General features: G+C 43.6%; 1 protein-coding gene across 31 annotated transcripts in view; it reads right to left on the bottom strand.

Moving 5' to 3' along the window:
* Positions 1-442: 442 nt before the first annotated feature.
* Positions 443-24,593, bottom strand: part of clasp1a (cytoplasmic linker associated protein 1a) — a 72,159-nt gene continuing 48,008 nt past the window's right edge. For 5 of the 31 annotated variants that reach the window (XM_010879751.4, XM_034286853.1, XM_010879768.4 and 2 more), the window contains 26 exons: positions 23,456-23,482; positions 22,618-22,725; positions 22,092-22,148; positions 21,098-21,262; positions 19,128-19,292; positions 18,407-18,469; positions 17,623-17,726; positions 16,401-16,424; positions 15,949-16,193; positions 15,487-15,550; positions 15,305-15,307; positions 15,029-15,192; positions 13,974-14,052; positions 13,672-13,815; positions 12,939-13,043; positions 11,998-12,144; positions 11,725-11,831; positions 10,987-11,115; positions 10,523-10,661; positions 9,973-10,222; positions 9,734-9,793; positions 8,658-8,848; positions 7,261-7,389; positions 5,431-5,637; positions 4,745-4,861; positions 443-3,146 (listed from right to left, as the gene is read on the bottom strand). In XM_010879751.4, coding sequence (XP_010878053.2) covers positions 3,060-3,146; positions 4,745-4,861; positions 5,431-5,637; positions 7,261-7,389; positions 8,658-8,848; positions 9,734-9,793; positions 9,973-10,222; positions 10,523-10,661; positions 10,987-11,115; positions 11,725-11,831; positions 11,998-12,144; positions 12,939-13,043; positions 13,672-13,815; positions 13,974-14,052; positions 15,029-15,192; positions 15,305-15,307; positions 15,487-15,550; positions 15,949-16,193; positions 16,401-16,424; positions 17,623-17,726; positions 18,407-18,469; positions 19,128-19,292; positions 21,098-21,262; positions 22,092-22,148; positions 22,618-22,725; positions 23,456-23,482 — 3,080 coding nt within the window. In that variant the 3' untranslated portion in view covers positions 443-3,059. The remainder of the gene's footprint in view (positions 3,147-4,744; positions 4,862-5,430; positions 5,638-7,260; positions 7,390-8,657; positions 8,849-9,733; positions 9,794-9,972; positions 10,223-10,522; positions 10,662-10,986; positions 11,116-11,724; positions 11,832-11,997; positions 12,145-12,938; positions 13,044-13,671; positions 13,816-13,973; positions 14,053-15,028; positions 15,193-15,304; positions 15,308-15,486; positions 15,551-15,948; positions 16,194-16,400; positions 16,425-17,622; positions 17,727-18,406; positions 18,470-19,127; positions 19,293-21,097; positions 21,263-22,091; positions 22,149-22,617; positions 22,726-23,455; positions 23,483-24,593) is intronic. The other 26 variants (XM_010879754.4, XM_010879756.4, XM_010879752.4 and 23 more) reach the window with 26 other exon arrangements.

The following is a 24,593-nucleotide window of genomic DNA, read 5'->3' on the forward strand; positions in this document are numbered from 1 at the left end:
CGATTTGGGACAAAAACAACTGACACCTCCCCTGCCTGTAGCAGGGCAAACAGGTAGTCTACAGTCTAATCATTGATTTATTGACAGCCGGGTGACATACATGCACTGTCAGATCTATACCAGATCTTTGCTTTAGCATCGTATCTAGCCTCTTACATTTTTCTGTTTTAAAATAATCTTTAATAACAAGTCATTTAATGGGCTGCGTCAATCCCGATCTCAGCCTCCTTTAACTTCTACTTAGCTTATCTTGGCATTCTCTAAGAACCTGAAAAGTATTTGAAGGTTTCAACCGGTTGGTTAATCTTTAAACAGAAGAACGAAGCACACCTCAGCACTCAAACTTAAAAACAGAAATGAATGGAACATTAAGCAATCCAACTGCATGACAATGCAACCGATAGTACTGCTATTTGAGCAAAGTAAAAACTCTTAGATCAAGTATATTATAACAAGTTAATGAACTTCCATGTTTGTTTATTTCTAGAGCAAATGAATGTACATTGTTGCGAATCATCTATCACAGGTGGATGTTAACAAAACCCTTCTGTACAAGTTGTCATGAAAAACAAACAAAAAATAGTTATATAAATACAGATATAAATCTTACATGACAAAAATGAAGCGAAAGAAATAAACAATAACATGCATCGTGAACAGATTGCTAGATATATACCTTCTCTTGATGACATCAGCATATGATGCACACCATGAACAACCCAGATCATTACGGTTCATCAGCCAAAACTGTACTTTGTCTTTAACAGAATCGTCGGCTTTTCCCTGACACAAAATCAAATAAAATGACTTGCTAAAGAATGGAGGCCTCCGTTTGAAAACAAAGCAAACAATTATGTCATTTGAACTGTTGAGCAGGTGGGAATAGATGCCAGACACTACTGTAGTACCCAGGCGCACGCACGCACGCACACACCCGCACACACAACATATTTTCATAAAGCTACATGCCCAAATGTGTAGTACTGTACTTAAGCAGGACTAAGTTGCTATTCCAGTACTGTACAGGTATTGAGGCAGGCGTGTAATGTAGTGTTGTACAGTGGTGTTGGACTAACACCATCTTGTTTTGGTCAACTCACAGAGCACTGGGAGTGTATTGCCGGGGTTCTACCCTCCACCATGTCAAATGAGAATTAAACTGTGGTAAAGGCTGAATGAACTGATGACATTACAAGTGCACTTCAAACAACCAAAATAGGACCCATTGATTGCAGACAATGCAAAAGTAGATGTGCTGTCCAAAAACATGCAAGCTAATTCACTAACGTGCAAAAAAGTGAGATAGCTGACTTTTTTTGTGTTTCATTTTGTGAAAGTTGCGAAGTAGTGATTTATCAAGATTTATGTACAAAATACTTCGTTTGCTCCTCATGGTATTTTCTTTATTGCAAAAGCTGGAGTTACGTGGAGGGTGGGCGAGTAGTGCGTAATACTGAAAAAAACAACTCATATTGGCTTTACTGTGTTGAAGATTATTCATCGGTTTGCAAGCTTGTTTATTGTAATTCCTGGGGTAAGAAAATGATGTTTTTAAGAGATAAGAGCTTTTGTATGTACATCCATGCTCTTCTTTCAACATTACTCAGTTCCAAACATTACTGAAGACAATGTAACATAAGGCCTAGAAAGGACAGATTCCTGGACACAGAAAGACTAATGCTAAATCACACTTTTAATGGATATTCTCTATTGAGAATATGTTTTAATTCAGGTCAAGTATTATTCCATGTCCAGGAAACTAGCCTGTAGTGTCTTTAAATTCTGCCTCAAATAATCCACTAATTTCTTTCAAAAACATAGCCTGGAACATTGAATTATCTACACTATCAATGGGCTTTCTCGCCATAAAAGTATACATTCAAGCAGCAGTATCATATTTAACAGGTAAAATGCCATAATCTGGCAACTCAAGTTTCAAATGACTAAATTTGACCCTTGGGACTTGTTAAGTGTTTTCATTGGCAACGTTGCTTGTGGTCATGAGTGACGGCCCAGTTTTGTAATATCTGATAGGTCCATTAAATTATACTTCATTTGACTAAGGGAATGTCACTTTTATTTACTTGTCTTAAGTAAATAACGGTATTTATTTGACCATGGAAATGGAGTTAACTTCACACATAACTGACTGTGAGTTAGAACGACAGATTGAATTTCCGCCATCTTTATCTCTTTTCATATTTTGAACAGGTTAATTTTCACATTGTATATTTCTCAAATATGTCTTTATATAGTACTTATATATTTCCCCTCCTGATACAGCTAAGCAGATAGCTGCAAGCCGACCTAAAATGGTTCCCTCTCTCATTTTACCCAAACCAATGACTACTAATAATCAAAGTAGATTTCATAATGATTATTGACTTAAATGGTCTACTCTATAACACTTTATTTTTTAGGACTGTACAAAATCATTCCTAAAATAATAATAAAACAATTAGAATTCTACAATATTGCTGCCTTATTGTTTTTTTTATTATTTCAAACCTGTATATCAGGGCTTTGTATTATCACAGCTAGCCAGATGATTCTTATTACAAATCAAATGTGATCTGGTCTCCTGTGGGAATTGGGGTTTGCTTGTTAAAAGCAACAGTATTATTCTACTGTGACCTTTCAGGTTGTGTCTGTTCTTTCAATTACAATTGCAGGGATGTTGTTCTAGCTGGAATCAATATTATCTCATTGCTACTGGATCATACCATTGTTAATGGACAATATGGACATAACACTTTGAGACGTTTCTTCCCTTACTCTGAAAATGCTCAACATAATAAGCATCAGGGGGGAAGATTTTTATGAAGTAATTAAATAGAGAGAGAAAAAATAAATAACTGAAGAGCCAAGCAGGTAATGGGGTCACCAGTTGTCCAGTGGGGTAACCTGGGAAACGAAGCTCCAGAATGGAGAGGTCTGGAAGAGGCCCCACATTGTCTGCATACCAACTGGCACCCTACTCACAATCAAGGGAACAGTGTGCCATTTGGGAAACACACATTATGTCCCCTAAAGTACAGACAGGTAGACTCCTTCTACAGCTAGCTGTGTGAGGACACATCTGAAGAACTGCTGCTGTTGCTGTTGGTCGTCTGGGCCCTCTTGATGTACAAGTTCAGCAACTTCATCTGCAAGCAGAACACAATATTAGATTGTATTTTATGACATTGCTGTCATCATGGTAAGGCAAGGAAACATGAAAAGACACCAGACTTGGGTTGAATTCCATTTAACTCAGTTGGGAAGTAAACAGAATTTCCTATTAATGGGATAGTGCAATCTAGATTCGTATTTGGGTGAAATTCTGATTACTCTGCCTTTTTCTTGAAAGGCCCATGTAGTAATTTTTCACAACAATCCATTATTCACCTCTGTCCCAGCCTGGAAATAGCATTATTAGCAGCATCCAAATTCATGAATTGATACTGTGTGTCCCGAGCCACAAAAGCTGCATTGCAAGCGGAAAATAAGAAACCAAAAACCTTCAAACTAAATTCAGTGTCTGGTACGCAAGCAAAAAAAAGATTCACTGAATACTGACAAAACAGCGAGTGGAATCTGATGACTTGAAACTGGCACTATGCAAACAATTTTCTGTAGCTACCACACACAGCTTCTGTTATTCGGCAATGATGCTCAGTTGCTGTTTACGAGTTATGCTGACAGCCACCCTCCCTGAAAGATATGACAGATATGACAGGTTCTTTGAGGTAAACAACCTCACTAGGCTTAGTTTGTAGTGTTATGGAGTAGGTTTACACTTTCAATTCATGAATTTGGACGATGCTAATAATGCTGATTCCAGGCTGGGACAGAGGTGAATAATGGCTTGTTGAATTCCGGTGTCCTCCAGGTTTTATAGAATGTTCTGCAATATGAGCTAGGATAGGGCACAACTTTCTGCAAACTCTGCCTTCGTAGTCTTTGTGGTCACGTTGATGAACTTAACCCCTGGTACCAGTAACAATGCAGCCACTGGGTGACAGGGGACCATCAACCTGCTAATTCAAAGCTCTCCAGAAATCAAGGGGAAGTGTGACAATCCCTAGTTAAGGGGAAAGGCTATTGGCTACACAAGACTCAGTTGTGAATGATTTATTGACCAATCTAATGACAGAGTAATTACCAGGTGAAATTGCAGAAATGTCTCAGGTGTTGTGCCAATTGCATTTGTCCTCAGACATGTTCCTTTAAAATCTTCATAAAATCTACATTCGCAGCCTGAGCGGCTGAGTATCATTGGTGTGTCATTCCAGTGGAACGATCCACTTGAGGGGACAGTGTCTACATAGTGAAATGCGGCTGGTGTTATCATCTGAGTGTTATTCACTCTCTAACTAAGTACACCGCTGCCCTGGCAGGGATCCAGTGCTCTGTGACCCGGTAGGTTACTCAATCCAGCACCCCCCTCCCCCCCGCCTCTCGCATCACATTACTCTTTCCCAGGTTACGGAAGAAACGTTTTCAAACTGACTCCTTGTCCTTTTTTCCTGTTTCCCAACATCATGCTACAGCGTGGCCTACGGAGTACGACCCTGATGGACTCCGGTCACGTACCGTTACGCAACCAAAGGACCGCCGCAGAAGTGGGGCAAAAACCACCCTGTCCCTTTAAACACATCATAAACCGGGGGGGGGGGGGGGGGGGGGGGGGGGGGGGGGGTGTAACCTATGAAAAAAGTGGTTTATGTTTGGGTTTCTGTGAAGACTTTGAGACGTAGTGTACCTTGCTTCCCGTCAGTAGCTGCAGGTGTGGTTTGAGCTCTTCTCCAATCACAGAGTAGATGGCCACCAGGCAGAACACGCTGGCCTTGCGGACACTACTCTCTGTGTTGTCATAGCCCTGGGAACAGACGGAGACTATCACTGGACTGGCTGCCCATGGGAGAAAGGCCAGACACGCACATACACGCCCATGGACCGAAGCGCAGTTAGCAAAGCGCACACTTACAAAGTCATACATACACACACACACACACACGTCCACAGAGAACCACAGGTCATTGGGAATGTGGGAGGAGTGATGGACGTGTGTGTGCACAGGTGGAGAGTACAGTCAAACATTTCCAGGTACAAATAAGGCAAACTGTTCCCACTGTCCAAATATGAACAAGGAACAAATATGCGTATAGGCCTAGATACTACCACCTATGTTAGTTCTTTATTTTCTCACTGCCCCCAATGCTAAATCAAGTCTTCTGTAGCAATCTGTACAACATTTCAATAGATTACACAAAGACAATGTAATCCTAAACATCTTGGTCAAATTTAACAGTTTAAGTTAACTCACAACTTTGACAACGGTTTTCCCACTTGATTCAATCATTTTGAATTCAGTTACGTGAAGCAGACTGACTTAACAGGTTTGTGCCCAGAGGGTTGGCGTGACCAGCCCCAGGACCCATGCCTAACCTGCAACAGTCCCGGTATGATGTCAGGCAGCAGCTGGTGGAGGGACTCCTTGGTGATGCGTTCTATCACCTTGGTCTGCATCTTGATGGCGGCCAGGTTGATGGGGTAGTCGGCCGTCTGGACGATGGGACACAGCACCTTGATGCACTGCTCTGGGTGGATGGAGCCGGCCAGGGTGGAGGCTGACTCCTCGGCTGCCCGCACCACCTGGTCCGACAGGGAAGAGACCACAAGTGGTTAGCGCATGGTGCACTGCCGGGGTTCCCGAAGTGGGACGAGAAGACATCTCATTTTTCTAAATATACGAGACTCCTCTTAAAAAGTTACAGCATTCCCCTCGGATGACAAGAAAAACATGTAAAAGTTGCCCATTTAGCGGGAGAGAAGAGATAGCTTCAGACTTGAGCTCTCACTTCTGTCCAGAACTTTAATGTACAGCAATTGAGTAAATATTTAGGCACTAATCAATATCCCAACCTGCCATTTACAACCTTCATTTAGCTTCAAAGATCTAACCTGCCATTTAGAATCTGTATTTAGTAATAAGTATTAGGAGCTAACCTGTCATTTAGAATCTGTGTTTAGTAATGAGTATTAGGAGCTAAACTGTCATTTAGAATCTGTGTTTAGTAATAAGTATTAGGAGCTAATTTGTCATTTAGAATCTGTGTTTAGTAATGAGTATTAGGAGCTAACTTGTCATTTAGAATCTGTGTTTAGTAATGAGTATTAGGAGCAAACCTGCCATTTAGAATCTGTGTTTAGTAATGAGTATTAGGAGCTAACTTGTCATTTAGAATCTGTGTTTAGTAATGAGTATTAGGAGCAAACCTGCCATTTAGAATCTATGTTTAGTAATGAGTATTAGGAGCTAATCAAGGTACTGGGAAGCTCAGATGAACATCCAAGAAGATCATCAGGCAATAACTTTGTATAATCCCTGTCAAAAATAACATCAAAGATGATCTTCTCAGAGTGTCAGAGTGGCTCGTCCTGTCAAATAAGTCCTGAGCATTGTAGAGAAAAACAGACACTTCAAGGACACTTCATACTAAGCTAAAAAAAAAAAATCTGTGTTTAGTGCGACATTTAGTGGCTACCTGAGATTACTCATGCAACCCTAGATCAATGTAACAAGGACACGTGTCCCCACTCACAATTTTGTAGTATCATATTTGATATAATGGCATTGTCTTGTTGCAAAAACTCCACAGTAGTTAAGGAATAGCGAAAACATTTCCTCCAAGCATGTCCACCCAAGCCATTTTGATTGTTATCACACTGCTGGCTTAACCAGTGAGTGCTTAGCTGGTAGACATTGCCCAGATTTATAACCATGGTAGGTTCCTGTCCTTACCACAAGAAATTGAGTGCAACGTAACAAAGCAGCTCAGTCTGTGGGCTGCACAGAGACAAATTGCATCACCCTATGCTAGACCATCAGGAATCATGGGTTTAATCATGGGTATTTGAACCTAGCCACAGTTTTGAACCTAGACGCAGTTTTACAACAAGGCAGAGACTTAGACCACTGCGCCACTCAGGGGCAAGCACTACAATTCCCCCCAGTTTCTCTCGCAACACAATTGTGAAATCAGGTGATCCCATATGTGGTTGTGACCCCAAGAGAGGACCTAGTACTGAGCCCTGGGGACTCCTATGTTTTTTTCAGGTGGCTGTTGTTTTGCAGTGGCTTTTGTCTTGTTTCCCAATCTGACATTTTGCCTCCAGTGTTTTTACTAGATCCGTTTTGGATATGCGATAGACCTCCAATTATCGAGATGGTTATTTGTTAACATCCATAGAGGAACATAAGAGCATAGAGTATACCTCCTTGTGGGAGTCTTTGTGTGCCTCCAGGGTCTTCATGATGGTGAGTTCAGCATAGTTTTTGAAGCGTGCCGGCTGGTTCCTCAGTATCTCCTTCAGTACCCTCAGGGCCAGGGCCCGGATCGTGTGCTAGTAAGAGGAATGAATTTCTGTCAAACCTCCAACACAGTTGTTACATGTATGTGTCTACCTCGGGAACCTCATTGTTGCTATCCCTGCATTTCAGTTGCACATGCCACCTTGCACCTTCAATTTGCCTTCAATGCCATTTAGTATTGCCATTGTACTTACATTTGCTCAATAAAGTTGAATCTAATTTAATCTAAACATTGTACAGCATTCTGCACACCCAAATACTGTATACACCCACATTCCTATGCAAGCCAGAATATGGACACTTAAAGCCCAAATCTTAAGGAGTTTTTGAAACCACTTTCCTAGATGTTGATGGTCTAATAATTAAGCATATATTTCACAACGCATTGTAACGAGATACATTTAGTGCGCTAACCTTATGCATTTCGTCAAGTGGAGGGGTAGCTAGCTATTTTGCTTCCCAAAGGTATTCTGTCCTGCTCATATTTATTTTACATTTACAAAAACTACCCTCTTACAGGTATTTTATTGTCAGGACCCTCAAGTGTCAAATTTAAAGTTTAATCAGGAAATTGTAGAGGTACAGATACCAAAAATCCCTTAGCTGCTCATCTCTTTTTGAGGTAAAAGCCAATTCATTAAGTCAGCATTCCACTGCCACATTTTTCCTTGACAGATCTTAGAATCTGACCTTGGCCATTAAGAATGGAAACCAATTTAAGACTGATTAAAGTCTGTGGTCAAGCGCATGAAGACTGCGCTAATTTGCTAACATGTCCATTGACCATTTAAGTCCTGCTATGTGGTTTAGGTCTTTAAAACAGGCAGACTTCTATCTTCTGGATTGGGATGCATCATCTCTGCCATCTGCCGATGTACAATGCCCATTGAAAAAGCATTGAAAAATGAAAGGACCCTGACAAAATCAATGTGCCAGTTGATGAATACATGTTAGCACTACTACAATATGTGGTAGTGCTGCTGTGGCCCGTTTATTCAGTATACATATAGCTCCGGAAAAAATTAAGAGACCATTCCAAAAAAGTATTTCCTTTTCAAAAAAGTCCAAAGAAATAGATTTTGAGGAAGGAACAGAAGGGTTAAAATTAAGACACCACTGCAAATTGAACGCTTCTGTTCCTCACTCAAAACTTTCCTTTTCAACTTTTTTGGAAAGAAAAAGGTGCAGTAGTCTCTTAATTTTTTCTGGAGCTGTTCATGTGTCGGCCATAATCACTGTCAGTTAAACCAACACGGCAGCTACATGCCCAATTAGAGTGACTATGAGTACAGGATCCTACATCTTTATCCCCCAGAGTCTCCAGCAGTAGAAGGAGAATGGTCTTGAAGTGTTCGTCCCACACGGCCAGGCTGTCCTCTCGTGTGATCTTCAGCAGCTCCACCAACGCACCCTTGCGCTCATCCACACGCTCGTTGTGATTGGACAGCTCCTTCAGAAGGTCTGCTACCAGGTCTGAGTGGTCTTGAGAACCTGAGGTGGGGAAAGAGGTGTGTGGACTGGGTCAGTTGTACAGCCCACACACTTTTCAGCCCCCATGTACTTTTCCAAATGTTATTGTCTTACAACGTGAAATCAATAATGGATTTATTTTGGAGTTTTTGCCACTGATCAATACGAATAAGTCTGTCATGTCAAAGTGAAAATTTAAATTGGTAAATTGTTCTAAATCTATTAAAAATATATATTTTTTAAATGAAGTATTCTCCCCCCTTTGCTATGACACCTGAATGAGCTGTGGTGCAACCAATTGTCTTTAGAAGTCACATTATTAGTTGAAATAAGGTTTGACATTATTCTAGGTTAAATACACTGGTCTCTGGGAGGTCCCACAGTTGGTTAGTACAATTCCTAACAGAAATGACATCATGAAGTCAAACAAAAACACTGAATCAAAAACGCAAATCCAGAATAAGGTTATTCAGAAGCACAAATCAGGTGTAGGATACAATAACATTTCCAAGATATTTCCCCAGAATATCCCCCGGAGCACAGTAAAGTACATTATTAAGAAATGGAGAGAATACGGAACTGTGAATCTATTTAGAACAGGCTGTCCTCAAAACTGAATATCTGGATGAGAAGGGCCACCAAGAAGCCGATTTTATTTTTCACATTATGTTGTTAAGTTGATAAGTGGCAAAGAATCTAATCTATTTTGATTTCATGTTGTAAAGCAATAAAACGTGGAAAGTTCCTAGGGGGTCAATACTTTTGAGAGCCACTGTACTTGGCTAGTACCATAATGACACAACAAAAGTGACAGCCAATCACTCAGGATGCTGAAATGGATGGCAATGAAAGGAATACGGAAAATGGTTGGCAAACAATAAGCATAGTGGAGTGGTGCATCTTTACCAGGAGCAAAGCCCTTAGGCAGCACCATCTTGTTTTCAACACTGCCCTCCTGCCGACGGCCTGTAGAGGGAGGAGGGAGGGGAGAGGATGACAATCTTAGAATGGGCCAAATCTGTTCTTTCTTTGTTTCGCCAAAACCTGAAGATGTAACAGCGTCACGTCATGACTTTACAGGATGGATCGGAAGTGGTCAATGGAGCCGGTATCACAGGGTGAAGGAGAGGTCAAGGGTGACTCACAGTCACGAAACTGCTCTACGTCGTCATCAAACACGGCCTCCTTCAGGGCACTCTTGTCGTAGGATGAAGTGATGGTGTCTCCATATCCATAGGGAGCGAATTCCCTGGTCCGAGGCCCGGAGAAAGAGCGGGGAGATGGGGTGTTGAGCAGGGAGGTCTTGTTATCCAGGGCCGTCCGCCCACCCTCCACCACATCCAGCCCCAAACGGGCATCAGAGCCTGGAGAGGAGGCCACACCTTCACGTCCCGCCTGGAGAGAAAAACAGATGTGTTACAGTGGTGATGATGGGAAAAGTGCTTAATAAATAAACGTAATAATACGTATATTATCTCCCTGGTTATCACTAAGCTAGTGATAACCAGGGAGAAGAAACAGGTAGCAAAACGTTACTCCACCTAATTTAACAAAAATTCCACCTAATTTAACAAATCCCTGCTTAATTTAACCATTAATTATTTTGTAAAATGCGTCTTCCTGAGGTCTGATTCCTCCCCGACATCAGACAATCAATCAATCCATCTCCTTTCCAAAGCGGAGCGAATGACTCACCGCATCGTCCCTCTTCCCCCGGGGCTCGTTGAGGTCCTCCTGACTGCGGTAGCTGAAGCTCTGGATGGCTTCCGTGACTCCACGCAGGGAGCTGTAGATCTCGTCCGAGTTCATGTTCTCTGTGTCATACTCCAACATGCTGAGGAAGACATAAGAGAGGAGTGGTATTGCATACAAAGTGGTTGGAGCGACGACACGAACAGAGAACAAAGGCACATATGGTCAGACTACTTGGGTTAGTCCTACACCATGCAAGGAGTCATATTCACTGCTCTAGCTGAAGACCTTGGATGCTGCTCAGACCATTGGTGATGCTACAACTGGGATGGATAACTACCCAGTGAAGAGTGGATGCTATAATGCAACAGGAAGCGAGGACCGGCTATTTGGGTCGAGGAACACCGGGAGGACTTGCTGTCCCTCCCCTCCCGTGGCCCTGAGGCCCCGCCCCCTAGGCGTGTTACCTGGGAGAGTACGCTCTGCGGAGGACCCTGAGGGCGGGGCCGGAGGGGGTGGAGTGAGGCGGAGGAGGATGAGGGGGAGGGGGGTGCTTAGACAGCCCATCGCCACTCCAACACCCACCCCACAACCGACTTTTGGCCGCGGCACATCAGGACCACGAGGGGAGGACGGGCAGAGGGAGAGAACGGGGCAGGGTGAGGGCAACAACACAAAGGGCGACACACACAGAGAGGAGACAGACAGAAAGAAAGAGTGTAGCAGAGGGAGAAAAGAGAAAAAGAAACTATAGTCTGAGTTGGGGTTGGATCAGAAGCTAGATCAGAGTCTAGGTTAGAGGCTAGCATGCGTTCATAAGCGCAGAGCATCAGGATGCGTAGTGAAGGAGGACAAACAGCTCAACCGGTCCTCTATGGTTTAGCCAAGCAGTAGGATCAACCGATCCTCTATGGTTTTGCCAAGCAGTAGAATCAACCGATCCTCTATGGATTTGCCAAGCAGTAGAATCAACCGATTCCCTACGGTTTAGCCAAGCACTAGGATCAACCGGTCCTCTTTAGTTTAGCCAAGCAGTAGGATCAACCGATCCGCTACATGGAAACCACATATTAGGATCAACCACTCAGCCAGTCCTCTAGTGTTAAACCATGCATTACGATTAATCATTGCTGTGGTTTGGCCATGCATTCACATACAAATCGGAAGTGTAGACTGAGTTCTGGGGGGAGGGGGGGGGGGGTTACCTGGGAGACAGCCCTCCATGGGAGCAGTTTGTCGGGGAGGTGAGAGGGCTGGTCCTGCTGGGGGTGTGGCGTACAGGGGTCCGACCAATAGTGTTGCTGGGAGAACTCTAAGGAACAGAATGACATGGAAGCTTAGAAATAAAAAACATGAAAGAACTAGTCTGCACCAAAAAAGGTTAGAAAACTAAGTATTCTAAATCACCCAATCTAAATGAATACGGCTGTTAGCGTAAAACTAATTTTTCCGTCTTATCCCCGATTGTGTTCATTTACCACGCTGCTGGTATTGCTGGAGTTCTTGAGATGGTGGTGGAGCAGTTTGGTGGCACCATCCTGGAAAGTTTTGGGCAAAGCCCCTAGCAGCATGGTGAACTCTGGCGTGTTCAGTTCAAACAGAGAGATCAGGACCACCTGAGCTGCCTGGGAAAAGAGGACAGGGTTGTGGGTTCCGGGCCCTAAGGGGCCCTGACAGGGACTGGGACATCCAGTAGTCAGTGGTTATTAGGAAAACAGAGGGACTCGGAATGTACAGTGTTAGGTGGGCTGCCTCTGGGGCAATACTGTGTTCAGTATTCCTACAGGAAGGCCATTTGTCCCAAATTGAGCTAAAAGTGATATCAGGAAGTCAGCTTTTACTCATGCTTTGAAAAAATATACAATTCATTAACCACATCTAGCAGGTTAAACATGACTAATAATAAGAACTTAAATGCTTTCCTAAAACATACAATGTTAAATAATTAAAGGAATTCTTTCGACTACGAACTACCATGTCAGCATGCATGTGGAGAGGAAGTTAATGTGGATCAAAAGTTAATGTGTTAGGCAAACTGAACAGAAAATGGAAAAACAGCATTCAAAGTTTCACGCCGTTATTCAGCAATGACAATGGTCAGTAGAACTCTCATTACAAACAAACGAGGCAACAATCCATTCTCGTCATCCTATGACCTAATAACAGAAAATCTCTGTGGTGTTTTGTCGGCCAACAACAGTAGTTTCTCGGTCAAACCAGTCCATTTGTCCACAATCAAATTCACAAGGCATAGCTACTGGAGGTTAGAGCGAGCGACAGAAAAGGCTAGAGAGCATAAGGGTGCGGTAGAGAGGCAGGGCCACACTTGAGATGGTTTCACACTCGTTGGGTCGGTTAGGCATCGGTGCGGCTCAGCGGGCGTGCTTGGTGGTGGACAGTGATTGGTTGATGAGGCTACCTGCTTACAGCGCTCTTCCAGGTGGCCATCCCCGGCCTGCTGGGACAGTAAGGCTGCTGTACTGGACCTGCCTGACAGCTCCTCCACCACCCAGTTATGAAGGGTCTGGGGCACAGTGGCAGTTGGGTAGAATTATGGGTATTGTAGTTTTGACAAAGGAGTGCGGCTGTTTATAGTGGTTCACTATAAACAGTGACAAGGTTATAGCTGTTAGTGAGACAATAAATGCTCCACTGAGTGTTAAAAACACTAGAAGTGGGGAAAACAAACCCAGCCACAGAGGGGACACATGTCCAGCCACAGCACAGGGAGATAGTGGAGACTGTCTGTTAGCCCAAGGACATTCCTGGTGGTACAACGACTTGTTGCCAACAATGTTTAGAACACCGACAGAAAAACAAGAAAATGTGTAGCAATTCAAATGTGATCTAACAGAGTTAATCAATGACGAGCTACCAAACTAGATCTTAGTATGGATAACGTTTAAAATAATGTAAAAATTAACATTTCCTCTTAAGAAGGGTTTATTAATAAATGATAATAGACAATCCAAGTGAATCAATTCTAATAACAAGTGGAATCTACATCAGGATCCAGTCCGAATATTATATGATTAGCGCTGCATTATTAGCACAGCTTTGTGCCTAGACAGTTATTATGCTAGCATGTACTGAGCAAATCTATAGGGACTAAGGCAGTAGCCTAGCATTTCCTACTTCCTCCCGACACATACCTTTCTGACATCGGAGCTCTTGGGTTCTGTGGTCCAGGTAATAATGCGAGATACAGCCAGCCGGGTCTCACTGGAGTTGACAAAGTCTGTAGGATCCATCTGCCGTGCCAAGGACTCTATGTACTTTAGGATGGCCACCTTTACCTGCACGATACATAGATCAGCTTCATGAATCACAAGCAAGCTCACTTTAAAATGTTAGCACCGCTGAACTCTACTGGTATTTCAACTCGCACTGTAACGCATTAGACCAAGAGCCATCAGTAAAACAATTAGTTAGGTTGAGTACTCTGATGATCTACCTTGAGGTTGGGTGTCTGTGTCTGGTCCACAATGAACCTCATCAGGATGTTGAACTGCTGATCAAACGGGAACGACTCCCTGGGAACAAAACAGAAAATAATGTAAAATACTACAATTCTACGATATAAATATACATAATATTATAATATTGCTAAAATACCTAAACCAGCACAGATTGCTTTGGGTTATTTATATACAGCTCCGGAAAAAATTAAGAGACCAATGCACCTTTTTCTTTCCTTTCCAAAAGTAAAAAAGGAAGCTTTTGGGTGAGGAACAGAAGGGTTAAAATTAAGAGACCACTGCAAATTTAACGTTTCTGTTCCTCACTCCTCACTGCATTGGTCTCTTAATTTTTGCCGGAGCTGTATATTCAAACATAATTTTTTGATTATCATTTTTGCCGGACCGCATAAGTGGAGCCGGCCTAGAAGATTGATGCCTTAGGATTTGTTCAGGACAGACAAAAACTTTGCTGGCTACAACCTTCAGTAGCTACGTTATAGGAAGCCTAAAATAAAACTGTTCTTGTGGATTTTCGAATTATGCATTAGGATTTGTCCAGGATAGAAAAACACTTTGCTGGCTACATGATTCTCTCGTCTTTTCACGAAAAAGTCAGTTATCGTCACCTGTATTGATAGTTACTGTATCAAAGTAATTCACGAATGGCTAATAAGCTGTTAAAACAGCCTGTGGCAAAAGCTATACAGTTCATATATGCTATTTGTGGTGGAGGTAAACTTAATAAGAAAAGTCAGTTTAAAACAATGCTTAATGGTGTCAAGCAAAATATTCAAACTTTGCGTGATGTTAAAGGGTGACAGAATGATCTAATGTCGAGACGGTATACAGACACTAGCTAAGTGAGCAGTTCTGCGGTGTAGTGGCTAAAGAGAGCCTCTCCTGAGAGCTTTCAGTGGTGGGCCGGCTGAAGTAGGCTTGCCTGGTTCCTTTTCTGGTTTTTATTATTTCATTAAGATTTGAAATCTTTTGTCAGAGAAAAGAAGTGTGTTCCGAGATGTTACTAAATGGTGGATTTGGAGCTCCGTACCTGGTGATGTCTAGAGACTTCTGGACCTTGGCTTGGACCGACCCCAGGAGGTCAGCGCCCATCTTCTTCAATAGCTGGGTGAGTAGCACAAAAAGCCAGTCCTGAAGGTCTTCTCTGTGCACCAGGATAAAGTCCACCAGAGTCTCCAGAAACATACTGAACACCTGAGAGACACACAACCCCCAACCCTCCATCAACAGCTGACAACACTGCACTGTAAAACAGTCAATAAAAGCCTTTCCAAAATAAATAATATTAATATAAACACACACTTACTCTCTGTTGTTTAAAATCCACACCAAAGCAGACCATGCAACAAAACACACAATTAGTTTTTCAGACAAATCACTGCAAAGCAATGGGTTTCTGAATGTCCAAAGTAAAAATGTATGAGTGGCTCTATCGATGCATTAGATGTGATCCGTGAAAACAGCGCCGATGAATACCCTGTTACCAACCTTGCTGTGTGGGTCAGCAAACATCCTGGTGAAGATCTCACATAGTCTCTTCAGTTCTACTCGGCTGCAACACACACGACAACATCCACACCCAGACATGAATAACCATGAACACAGAGAACAGACATCAGAGAGGCTCAGTTAAAAGCAGCCGGAACGCTACAGCCATGACAGGGAACTGTCCTCTTACCGTCATTAAAGAAAACTAGAAAAAATTAAACAGCCTGCAGGTCCTTTCAAAGTTTTCCCAATAGAAATGATTGTGAAAAATGATAAAGAATCACAACTAAGTCAAATCCAGTACGTACAACAACCTAAACGGCAACAACTCCTCTTTCTGTCTCGGGAAACATAAAGAACATGAGAGGCATCACTGAAACAAACGTTACAGGGGTACAAGCAGATCCTTGGTCTTAGTTACAGTCGGAAGCCGTACACAGCAGCATTTCCGAATGGTCCGACCTCAGTATTCTTTGGCTCTTCAGCAGGTTCTGCAGACCCAGCAGTCCTTCTTTCCTCTCGGACCAATTGGAACTGGCGCAGTGGTTCAGGACCTCGGCCACGTCCTCGGTCTGGCGCAGGTAGTGAGGGACGCCGCCGTTCCGGGAACCGTAGGAGCGCTCCGAGCAAGCGCTAGACGCGTCGCTGTTGGCATCGTCATCAGAGTAGATACCCGGGGACTCGTAGCGCCGCCTCACGGGCTTCCTCTGTCGGGGGTGGGACGGAGAAGAGGACAAGGACGGGGCGGGTCAGAACTGGGCAGGAAAACTCCAGGTAGCAAGGATCCAAATGTTAATATGATTCAATCTTTCTGGTCTAACTATCATTTAGCAATTATATTCTGCATTATATATCATCTTCGCTGATAAGTTAATAGAATAATTATAGATATGTTTCACAAATAAGAAAACTACCTTATTTCTGGAGTCTCCTAACAGCTGAAGGAAAAAAGAAGAAAGATATTTAGGGTGTCAAGCAAGCAAATATCATGCGCATTCTAGCTTGCTTTCATCAGGACAAACATCAGAGCATGTAGTTTGTTAAACATCAATCTAACGTTTATTGGAAACAGAGTATTGTATTCAGATGCTATGTCCCCATGAAAGAGGATTTCTTCTGGCAAGACACCCAAATAGTTCGACGGTATAGGTTCAATGAAATTATACAGTTCTTTAACTCTTTCAGGGAAGGCAAAATACACTTGGGACCTCTCCCAGGCAGGTTAATCACTGCAGTAGTTAGAATGTAAACTTCTTAATTATTGCACTAATAGTGGAGATTAGTATTCATTTAGGTGTGTATACATTTTCTTTAATAGCCATTTAGGTCAACAACTGTTTGTCTCATTTCATTGGTGTTAACCTAACAATCCCCATGTTGATAAATGATTAAGGGAGTTTGGCGGACGTTTCGCCTCATATTAATATTCCAGTAATACCTAATGACTCAGATGAACTTGGAAAAAGCTTGGACACACCCATTCAAGGGTTACTGTACATACACCAATGGGTTGATACTTCTATTAGATATGGTTGATAAAAATTCCTAGTGGTGCCAATAAGAATTCTTTGCTCAATTTTACCTCAAGAGTTAGACTTCTTTCATATTTTCAGGGATCAAGCTGATAAAATGTCATAGCCTTTTTTGCTCAACATTACCAATGTATATACAGTATACACACCAAAACATGCAACAAGACAGTCAAGTAATAACACCAAAACAAACATGGCAAAGAAGCACTTTTCTGGACTTAAATGCAAAGCATTTTGTCTAGGACAAATGTAACAGCATATTATTAATTGTGTTATTGAGGTATAAAAGCTTGTTGTATTAATGAGATATATAACAACTCAATCAAAATAAGACAAACTTAGGGGTCTAATACTTACTATAAAGTGTGTGGTTCAAATCCTGCGCTGATTGGCTAAAAGCCAATGTATAGCAGAACAGGTATGACATCACATCACTCTTTAGTCCTCTTATTACATTTGTAAATAGTTGAAATAAGGCATGTTGGGTGTTGTGTTACACTGCCTATATACAACGGCTTACTACCGTATCCCAGCTCTCAACAATGTGTCATGACTAAAACAGCTATTATCCATGGTATTTTGGCCATACGACTATGTGACTTACCAGGGCGTCTGCCACGGCAGCCTCGACTTCAGTGCCCGTGTTTAACACCCGCATGGCATTGACCGAAGCAGAGATCCGGGCCTGATGGATCAAACCGAAACGATCTGGGAGACGGCAGCGATTGAGAGTGGTGAGTGGAATAAAGATAGGGGGAGAAAGTCAATAGGATATACCTATAGGTAACTAGGAAGACATGTGGCAATATTGACAGGGTTTACAGAGCAATAACATAACAACGTTTGAAAAGATAAAAGAAAACACCAGAAGACCCTGAAACAGAAACACCCCCAAAAAAATAATAACGAATCACATCTGAAACAAAAACACTAAAAAGCTTTGAGTGATGTGCAAAATCAATTCTGAAATGCAGAGGAGGTACAAAACACCAACAGAAATGATTAGTTCTCATTTGAAACACCTCATGAAAAATGAAGAAAAAAGCAGCCATGATACTTGCAGAGGGACAAATCTAAAAGGAGATACTTATTAAAAGTACAAATACATTATAAAATGATCAAACATCCCAAACAAAAAAGAAAATAACATAGATAGGGCATTTAATTATGCGGTATGACACAAGCATTTCAAAATAAATGTCACAATAAAAATCATATTAAAGATGACCACGACACAACGACAAAGGACGCGGTTGAAGGTCTCCCCAATGGAAAGAAAATACAATTCCAAGCTTGGAAACTGCAACAAAAGGTTGATGGTAAAGCAATGTCCCCGACGGCAGGGTGGGTGGGTGACGGGTGGGAGAAGGTTGGGTCATGCAGGTCACCTGACTGGCCGTGGGGGTCGGCCGCCGACAGGGCGCTGGTAGAGCGAGAGGTACGCCGGGAGGCTGCGAGGGAGAGGAGGGGCGGGTGACACCGGGGCGTTAGCGACACATTAGCCGCGATTACGAGCAACCTATCACGTCTACAACGGTCGTGGAACGGGAGGGCATTCCACCGTCCCTGCCTTTTGTCCCACATGATTAAGCGCCAGCCGACTCGTCCTGTGTGACGGCGGCATAGAGCCGAGGAGCGTGTCAGCGGTGGACGTTGAATACGATGACACATACAGTCATATTTTCACCGTAGCCACCGGCCTTTTGCCCCGACGTAGTTGGGCTATTTGAGCGCTGATCAGGTTGTTGGAGCCAAACCGGATTCCCCCCCCCCAGAAGTTCAGGGAAATGTGATCTAAAAATCATTTCATATACCGTAGAAAGGCACAAAACAGTACTGACACAGCATGCATTGCCAACAACACAGAACAGTGTACTAGTTATTATCCCAGAACCTTAGAGAGGGTTAGTGCATGCAGAGTGAAATGAAGAGGTCTACAGCCTTTAGTTCTAGAGGGGAATCTCTATGGGTGTCCCCCCCGCTGTGCAGAAAGCCTGGAACAGAGGCTATGGTTCTACCTAAGGGGGGCTGGACCTAAGACTCAGGGGTTTCCACTAGTGGACCTGGCTGCTTCCGAAAGGCGTCCGGGGGTCTGATCGTGGTACTCACCGAGGGGCTGGAAGCCCCGGGCAGGGCTGGTGTCTCGGCTGCTCTCCCTAGAGGTGTCCCTGCTGCAGCCCTGACTCATGCTGGGCCGGGGGATACGGCTCCTGGCTAGCGTGCGGTAGGGGGAGAGAGGAGTACCAGGAACAAGAGCTTTACCACGCAGCCTGGCTGTCAGTAGGGCAGTAGAACACAGGTTCTGGCTTAATGAGAGAGCCGTGGGGCCGAGGCGAGGCTTTGGTGTGGAGGTGGTGGGGCCGTGGGGGGGCTGTGGTGTGGGTGTGGTGGGGCCATGGGGGGGGCCATGGGGCAGAGTCTGAACGGTTTTAATTAGGTTAGGTAGACATGAGAGGATGTCGGTGGATGTCAGGCTGTTATTATCACAGGACAGGGATTAGGTTTCCTGGGAAAGCATGACAGGTAGGACCTTGTCTTACCACAGAATATAACATAGTTAACAGGCACACATACAGAAAGCAATATGTGTATGAGCATTAAATACAAACGTTTGTTCATTACAACTGGTTATTAAATATTACAGGTTACATTTTAACTAAATGACTCAACATAAGACAAAACACATAAGGTAAAAAAAAAAAAAAATCCAAATAATAAACCTTAGTTACAAAGTGAATTGTCACTTTGGTGAATACATGATGTTTAAATCCATGGACAGATACCATCAAAAAGGCAGCCAAACCCAATGAGATCGGCTTGTTCACAACATACTGACAGACAGACCTCAGTCAGAACATAGTTTACAAGCCAAAAAGTAGGGAAATTATTGGTCAATTAAAGTCCCCCCCACTGGAAACTTCTTATTGGGACTTATATTGGGACACATCTGAGCTAAATTCCAACCACATACATTGATAAAAGTAACACAATCTAACAAATTACACAAAAACGATTTAAACAATTTATGCAATAAAAATTGACATAATTTTGTTATACGAGAAATAAATGTACACCCCTACTTTTGGGGGTGGGGAGATGACATATCCACATGTCCAAATATGTACAGAGAAAGACCCATTTCCAGGGGCGTACTAACTTTTACACATTACTGAATGCACAGCACTGTCAGTCACAGTGACTTAGACTGACTGGAAGGACACAGGCTTCTGATGAGAGCTACCAAAACCATGGTCCATCCTCTGTTCCTGAAAATGGAGGCTCCGACCCAATGACCCTGATGAGAGCTACCAAAACCATGGTCCATCCTCTGTTCCTGAAAATGGAGGCTCCGACCCAATGACCCTGATGAGAGGTGGCTCCAAAACCAGTGAGTTACCCCGAGCTGTTATCCCATTAGACACTTAATGACTCAATATTACCACTCGTCCCACTTCACAAAGTAGTATTCTGCCATTCCATATCTAAGTGCAAAGGTAAAATGGGGGTTCCTTGCTTTCGAGGCTTATCAGTCGAGTTCATTGTGTTTAATTTTTATGGGTTTATGACTAGAAAACCAAGATCATTTATATCTGAGCTTCAAACAGACATACTCAATATACTGTATAAGGTTATCAAAAAGAGTACAGTAGAGTTTAAAACATTAGACACATGATATTTTGAAATCAGGACACCCTTGGGCCAAATCATTAAACTTGTAATGAAAAGAAAACAAAATTGAAGGTCACGCTGATGCGGCCAATTAAAAATGTTACTTGAAACACCAGGAAAAGGGGCTGCAAAATACAACCATTTGGTCACAGTCTGGATTCCCAGTGCCGACAAAATGCGAAAAACTCCAAGGGGTATGAAACCGTATACTGAATAGCCCTTGACAGCACATACAGTATCTAATGTATGTACAAACACCAGCTACAGTATGCATGGGCATCTGTTGTGTCAGTGATATAAACCACCATCAAAGTGGTTAGTTTATGCTAGCGGTTCTATCCAGTGACAAATCCCTCTGGCTAGATTCGGTTAGCATGAGCGATGATGACACCTTAGTAAATGACACTTACCTAGTCCCAGTCTGTTGGGGGAGGTCTCCCGACTGCAGCCCTGACTGCGGGGGACCTTGCTCCTCTTGTCCGCTGGGGTGCTGGAGGCTGAGGGGGGCCGGGTGATCCGTCCGTACCCAGACGAGTGGCCCAGCAGCTTGCCGGGGGAACTGGAGCGACTACCAGCTGCAGGACGAGCGACGCACAGGTCCGACAGTCAGAGGGTGGGCCGTTACAACGTTTCAGACGAGCAAAGAACCCATCCGAGGCATGCTGGGAAGGTTCTGGCGCTGTTCAAAGCTGAATTCCTTCCCTCGCTATCCCTCCCTCTTGGGTAATATTTTAAAACGACCATGTTTCGAATCAGATATGTTGCTTTTATGTTAGTCATACTATAATAGTGTACAATAATATGCAATATTACCATGTAATATTAGCAGACGCTTAAGCGAACTGAGTGCATAATAATATGTGAACCCAGTAGGAACTGAACAGAGGACATTGGTATTCTAGTGCCACATTCTTACCCTTCTTGTGTGATCTGGAGAAAATGACAGAATCTGCCATACTAGGGAAATAACATAAGGTATATGTGGGATTTCAGCTTTGATGGGACTGACAGGGACAAACATCTAAAATACAGTTGCAGGACAAACAAGATGGGATTGAATCCAGGTTCTAACTGGGCTGTGGGAAAACCAACCAGTAATTACGTCAACAACTAAAAACGACAGTTCAGAGGAGACAACAACCGACGTGAACAAAACAACCAGCACTGACAACGATGTGAAAACGATCACAAATTAAGACAATGAGGTAATATCGACTCCAAACAGAATGTGAGACTGTAAAAAAAGAAGATAAAGTACTAATTATAACAGGCGAACAGAGCATGCAACAGGGGAATGGCAGGCTGATACGACATGATGAGTCTAACATCTAAAACGATGAGTTGATCGACATGCAGAGATCTGCTGAGAAGGAAAGGGGTGGAAATAAAGACCGGATGCTTTACTCGGATTGGATGGAGTTCGGGCCTTACCACCCCCAGTGGGGTTAGCAGATCTGGATCCTGTGGTGTTTAAATGGTAGCGAGCAGCAGAACGGGACGTGAAAATAAAAAAAACGGTCAATGTGACAGGAGTAGTGTTTACCCAGCATGCACCGAGCCAGTTCACTGTGTTTGCATGTTACACGTGCCATAACCGTTAAAGCCACTCATCAAGGCTTCACAGAGGGGGGGGGACACAAACATCTGTGGAGAGGGTGGAGTAATACGTGTGGCTCCAGGTTCCTTCAGGATGCCGAGGAACATAGAACATGACACAGACTGACACGAAGAACTTAAGGGAACCTAGTATGGCCTCGGAGCAGGCAGAGTGAAGGTCATACTCAGGGTTTACATGAGGGTGAGAGAGACCGGGGGGTGACCTTTCGGACTGGCTTGAGGCCTCCCTGAGTTTAGACAGTGTGCTGTGAGGGAGTGAAATCTGTCTTACTTTGCAAACTGTGTGTGTGTGTGGGTGGTTCTGTGTACTCACGCTGGGACTGGGATACCATTTTGGCTCGGCTGCGCCCCCTGCTGTCAGTCACAGTAACAGTGGCACCGACAGCACTGCCAGAGCTTGTTCTCCTTGTACGCACACGACCTGAAACAACACACACACATACACACACATACTGAGTGTTGAAGCCATCTAAAAATAATATTGTATCCAGGCAGCTGCGAAGCACTGCTCCCCACAACACTGTAAGAAACTATAAACAGACTGTGACAAAACACCTAGACAAAGGGAGAGACTCCTGAAACAGACATAGGGAGAGACAAACATGGTGAATATTTCACACATTGAGACATTCAGTCCAACGCTAAATCTAAAAGGTAAAGGATTACAGAGAAAGAGGGACAGTAAAAATTAAAAAAGGGTGGGGGGGGGGGGGGGTTGTGCACTGCTGACTGCAGATTGATCAAACCCAGAGTGTTGTCAGTCGTCAGTGATTAGGACGATGTACGTCTGGGAAAACAAGAAGGCCTGCCATGTGTCACACGAAACTGATCCCAGATGGTAGGAAACCACACAGTCAGGTACACAGAGAATATGATTCCTACAAAGGAGGTGCTAAAGGTTGCATACCAACCTCTGGGATAAAGACTCACAGTGACTTTTTGTCAGTTGGACTTCTGGGGGACAATATAAGTTGGCAGATTAACAGGGGACAGGAGGACCATGCGCACAGTCTGTACATGCAGAGATCCACGGGGTGATCCCAGGGGTTGGGGGGGGGGGTACGTCGGTGTGTAGACAAGACAGAAAAGAGAACGGCCAAGCCGTCGACCGTTCACCACAGACGCAGAACACACACACACACATATCTTACCAGAATACATTTTACCCGGTGTGCCATCTTTTGGGCATAAAGCAAAGCAGGTGGGTGAGCGGAGCAAGCGGAGGAAGAGGAGTTAGACATTAGTACTGGTTAGGCAGGACAGAGTCACAGGGAGAGGAGCCAGAGACAGAGATGGAGGGACACAGGTAGAGACACACACACAGACAGAAATGGAGAGACATAGGTAGAGACACACACACAGACAGAAATGGAGAGACAGAGATGGAGGGACACAGGTAGAGACACACACACAGACAGAAATGGAGAGACAGAGATGGAGGGACACAGGTAGAGAGACACACATAGACAGAAATGGAGAGACAGAGATGGAGGGACACAGGTAGAGACACACACACAGACAGAAATGGAGAGACAGAGATGGAGGGACACAGGTAGAGACACACACACAGACAGAAATGGAGAGACAGAGATGGAGGGACACAGGTAGAGACACACACAGACAGAAATGGAGAGACAGAGATGGAGGGACACAGGTAGAGACACACACACAGACAGAAATGGAGAGACAGAGATGGAGGGACACAGGTAGAGACACACACACAGACAGAAATGGAGAGACAGAGATGGAGAGAGAGAGAGAGAAACTGAGACAAAGACACACACAGAGGGACAGACAGACACACACACACAAACAGACAGAGATGGAGGGACACACACACAGACAGACAGAGATGGAGGGACAGACACACACACACAGACACACAAACAGACAGAGATGGAGGGACAGGGAGAGAGAAAGAGAGAACTAAGTGGGAAGAAGATGTCTCATTAGTAATGGACGGCAAACTGAGGATGTGTTGGAGCAAGAGCGGAAGAAGAAGGGCTGGATTGATTACAAACACCTAAAGTTGTTCATCATAATTACGAAAGACATGAGTATTTGTCAGAAGTGAAATCATAGGTGTGTTTGACAAGTGAGGAAGTCATTTTTGCAAGAGTTGTCCAAACCTAACAAGGCAAAATGCCAAGTACTTGGTGGATGTTTAGTATGAAGTAGCAATCGGAGCACACTTCTTCCAGATACTTTGTTCCCAGTATTCATTGGGGGTTTAGCACGGTTGGACACTTGTCCTCTATCATCATGGCAGAGCACAAACCAAAGAAGCCA

Source organism: Esox lucius, chromosome 16 (assembly GCF_011004845.1).
Source record: "Esox lucius isolate fEsoLuc1 chromosome 16, fEsoLuc1.pri, whole genome shotgun sequence".
NCBI classification, from domain to species: domain Eukaryota; kingdom Metazoa; phylum Chordata; class Actinopteri; order Esociformes; family Esocidae; genus Esox; species Esox lucius.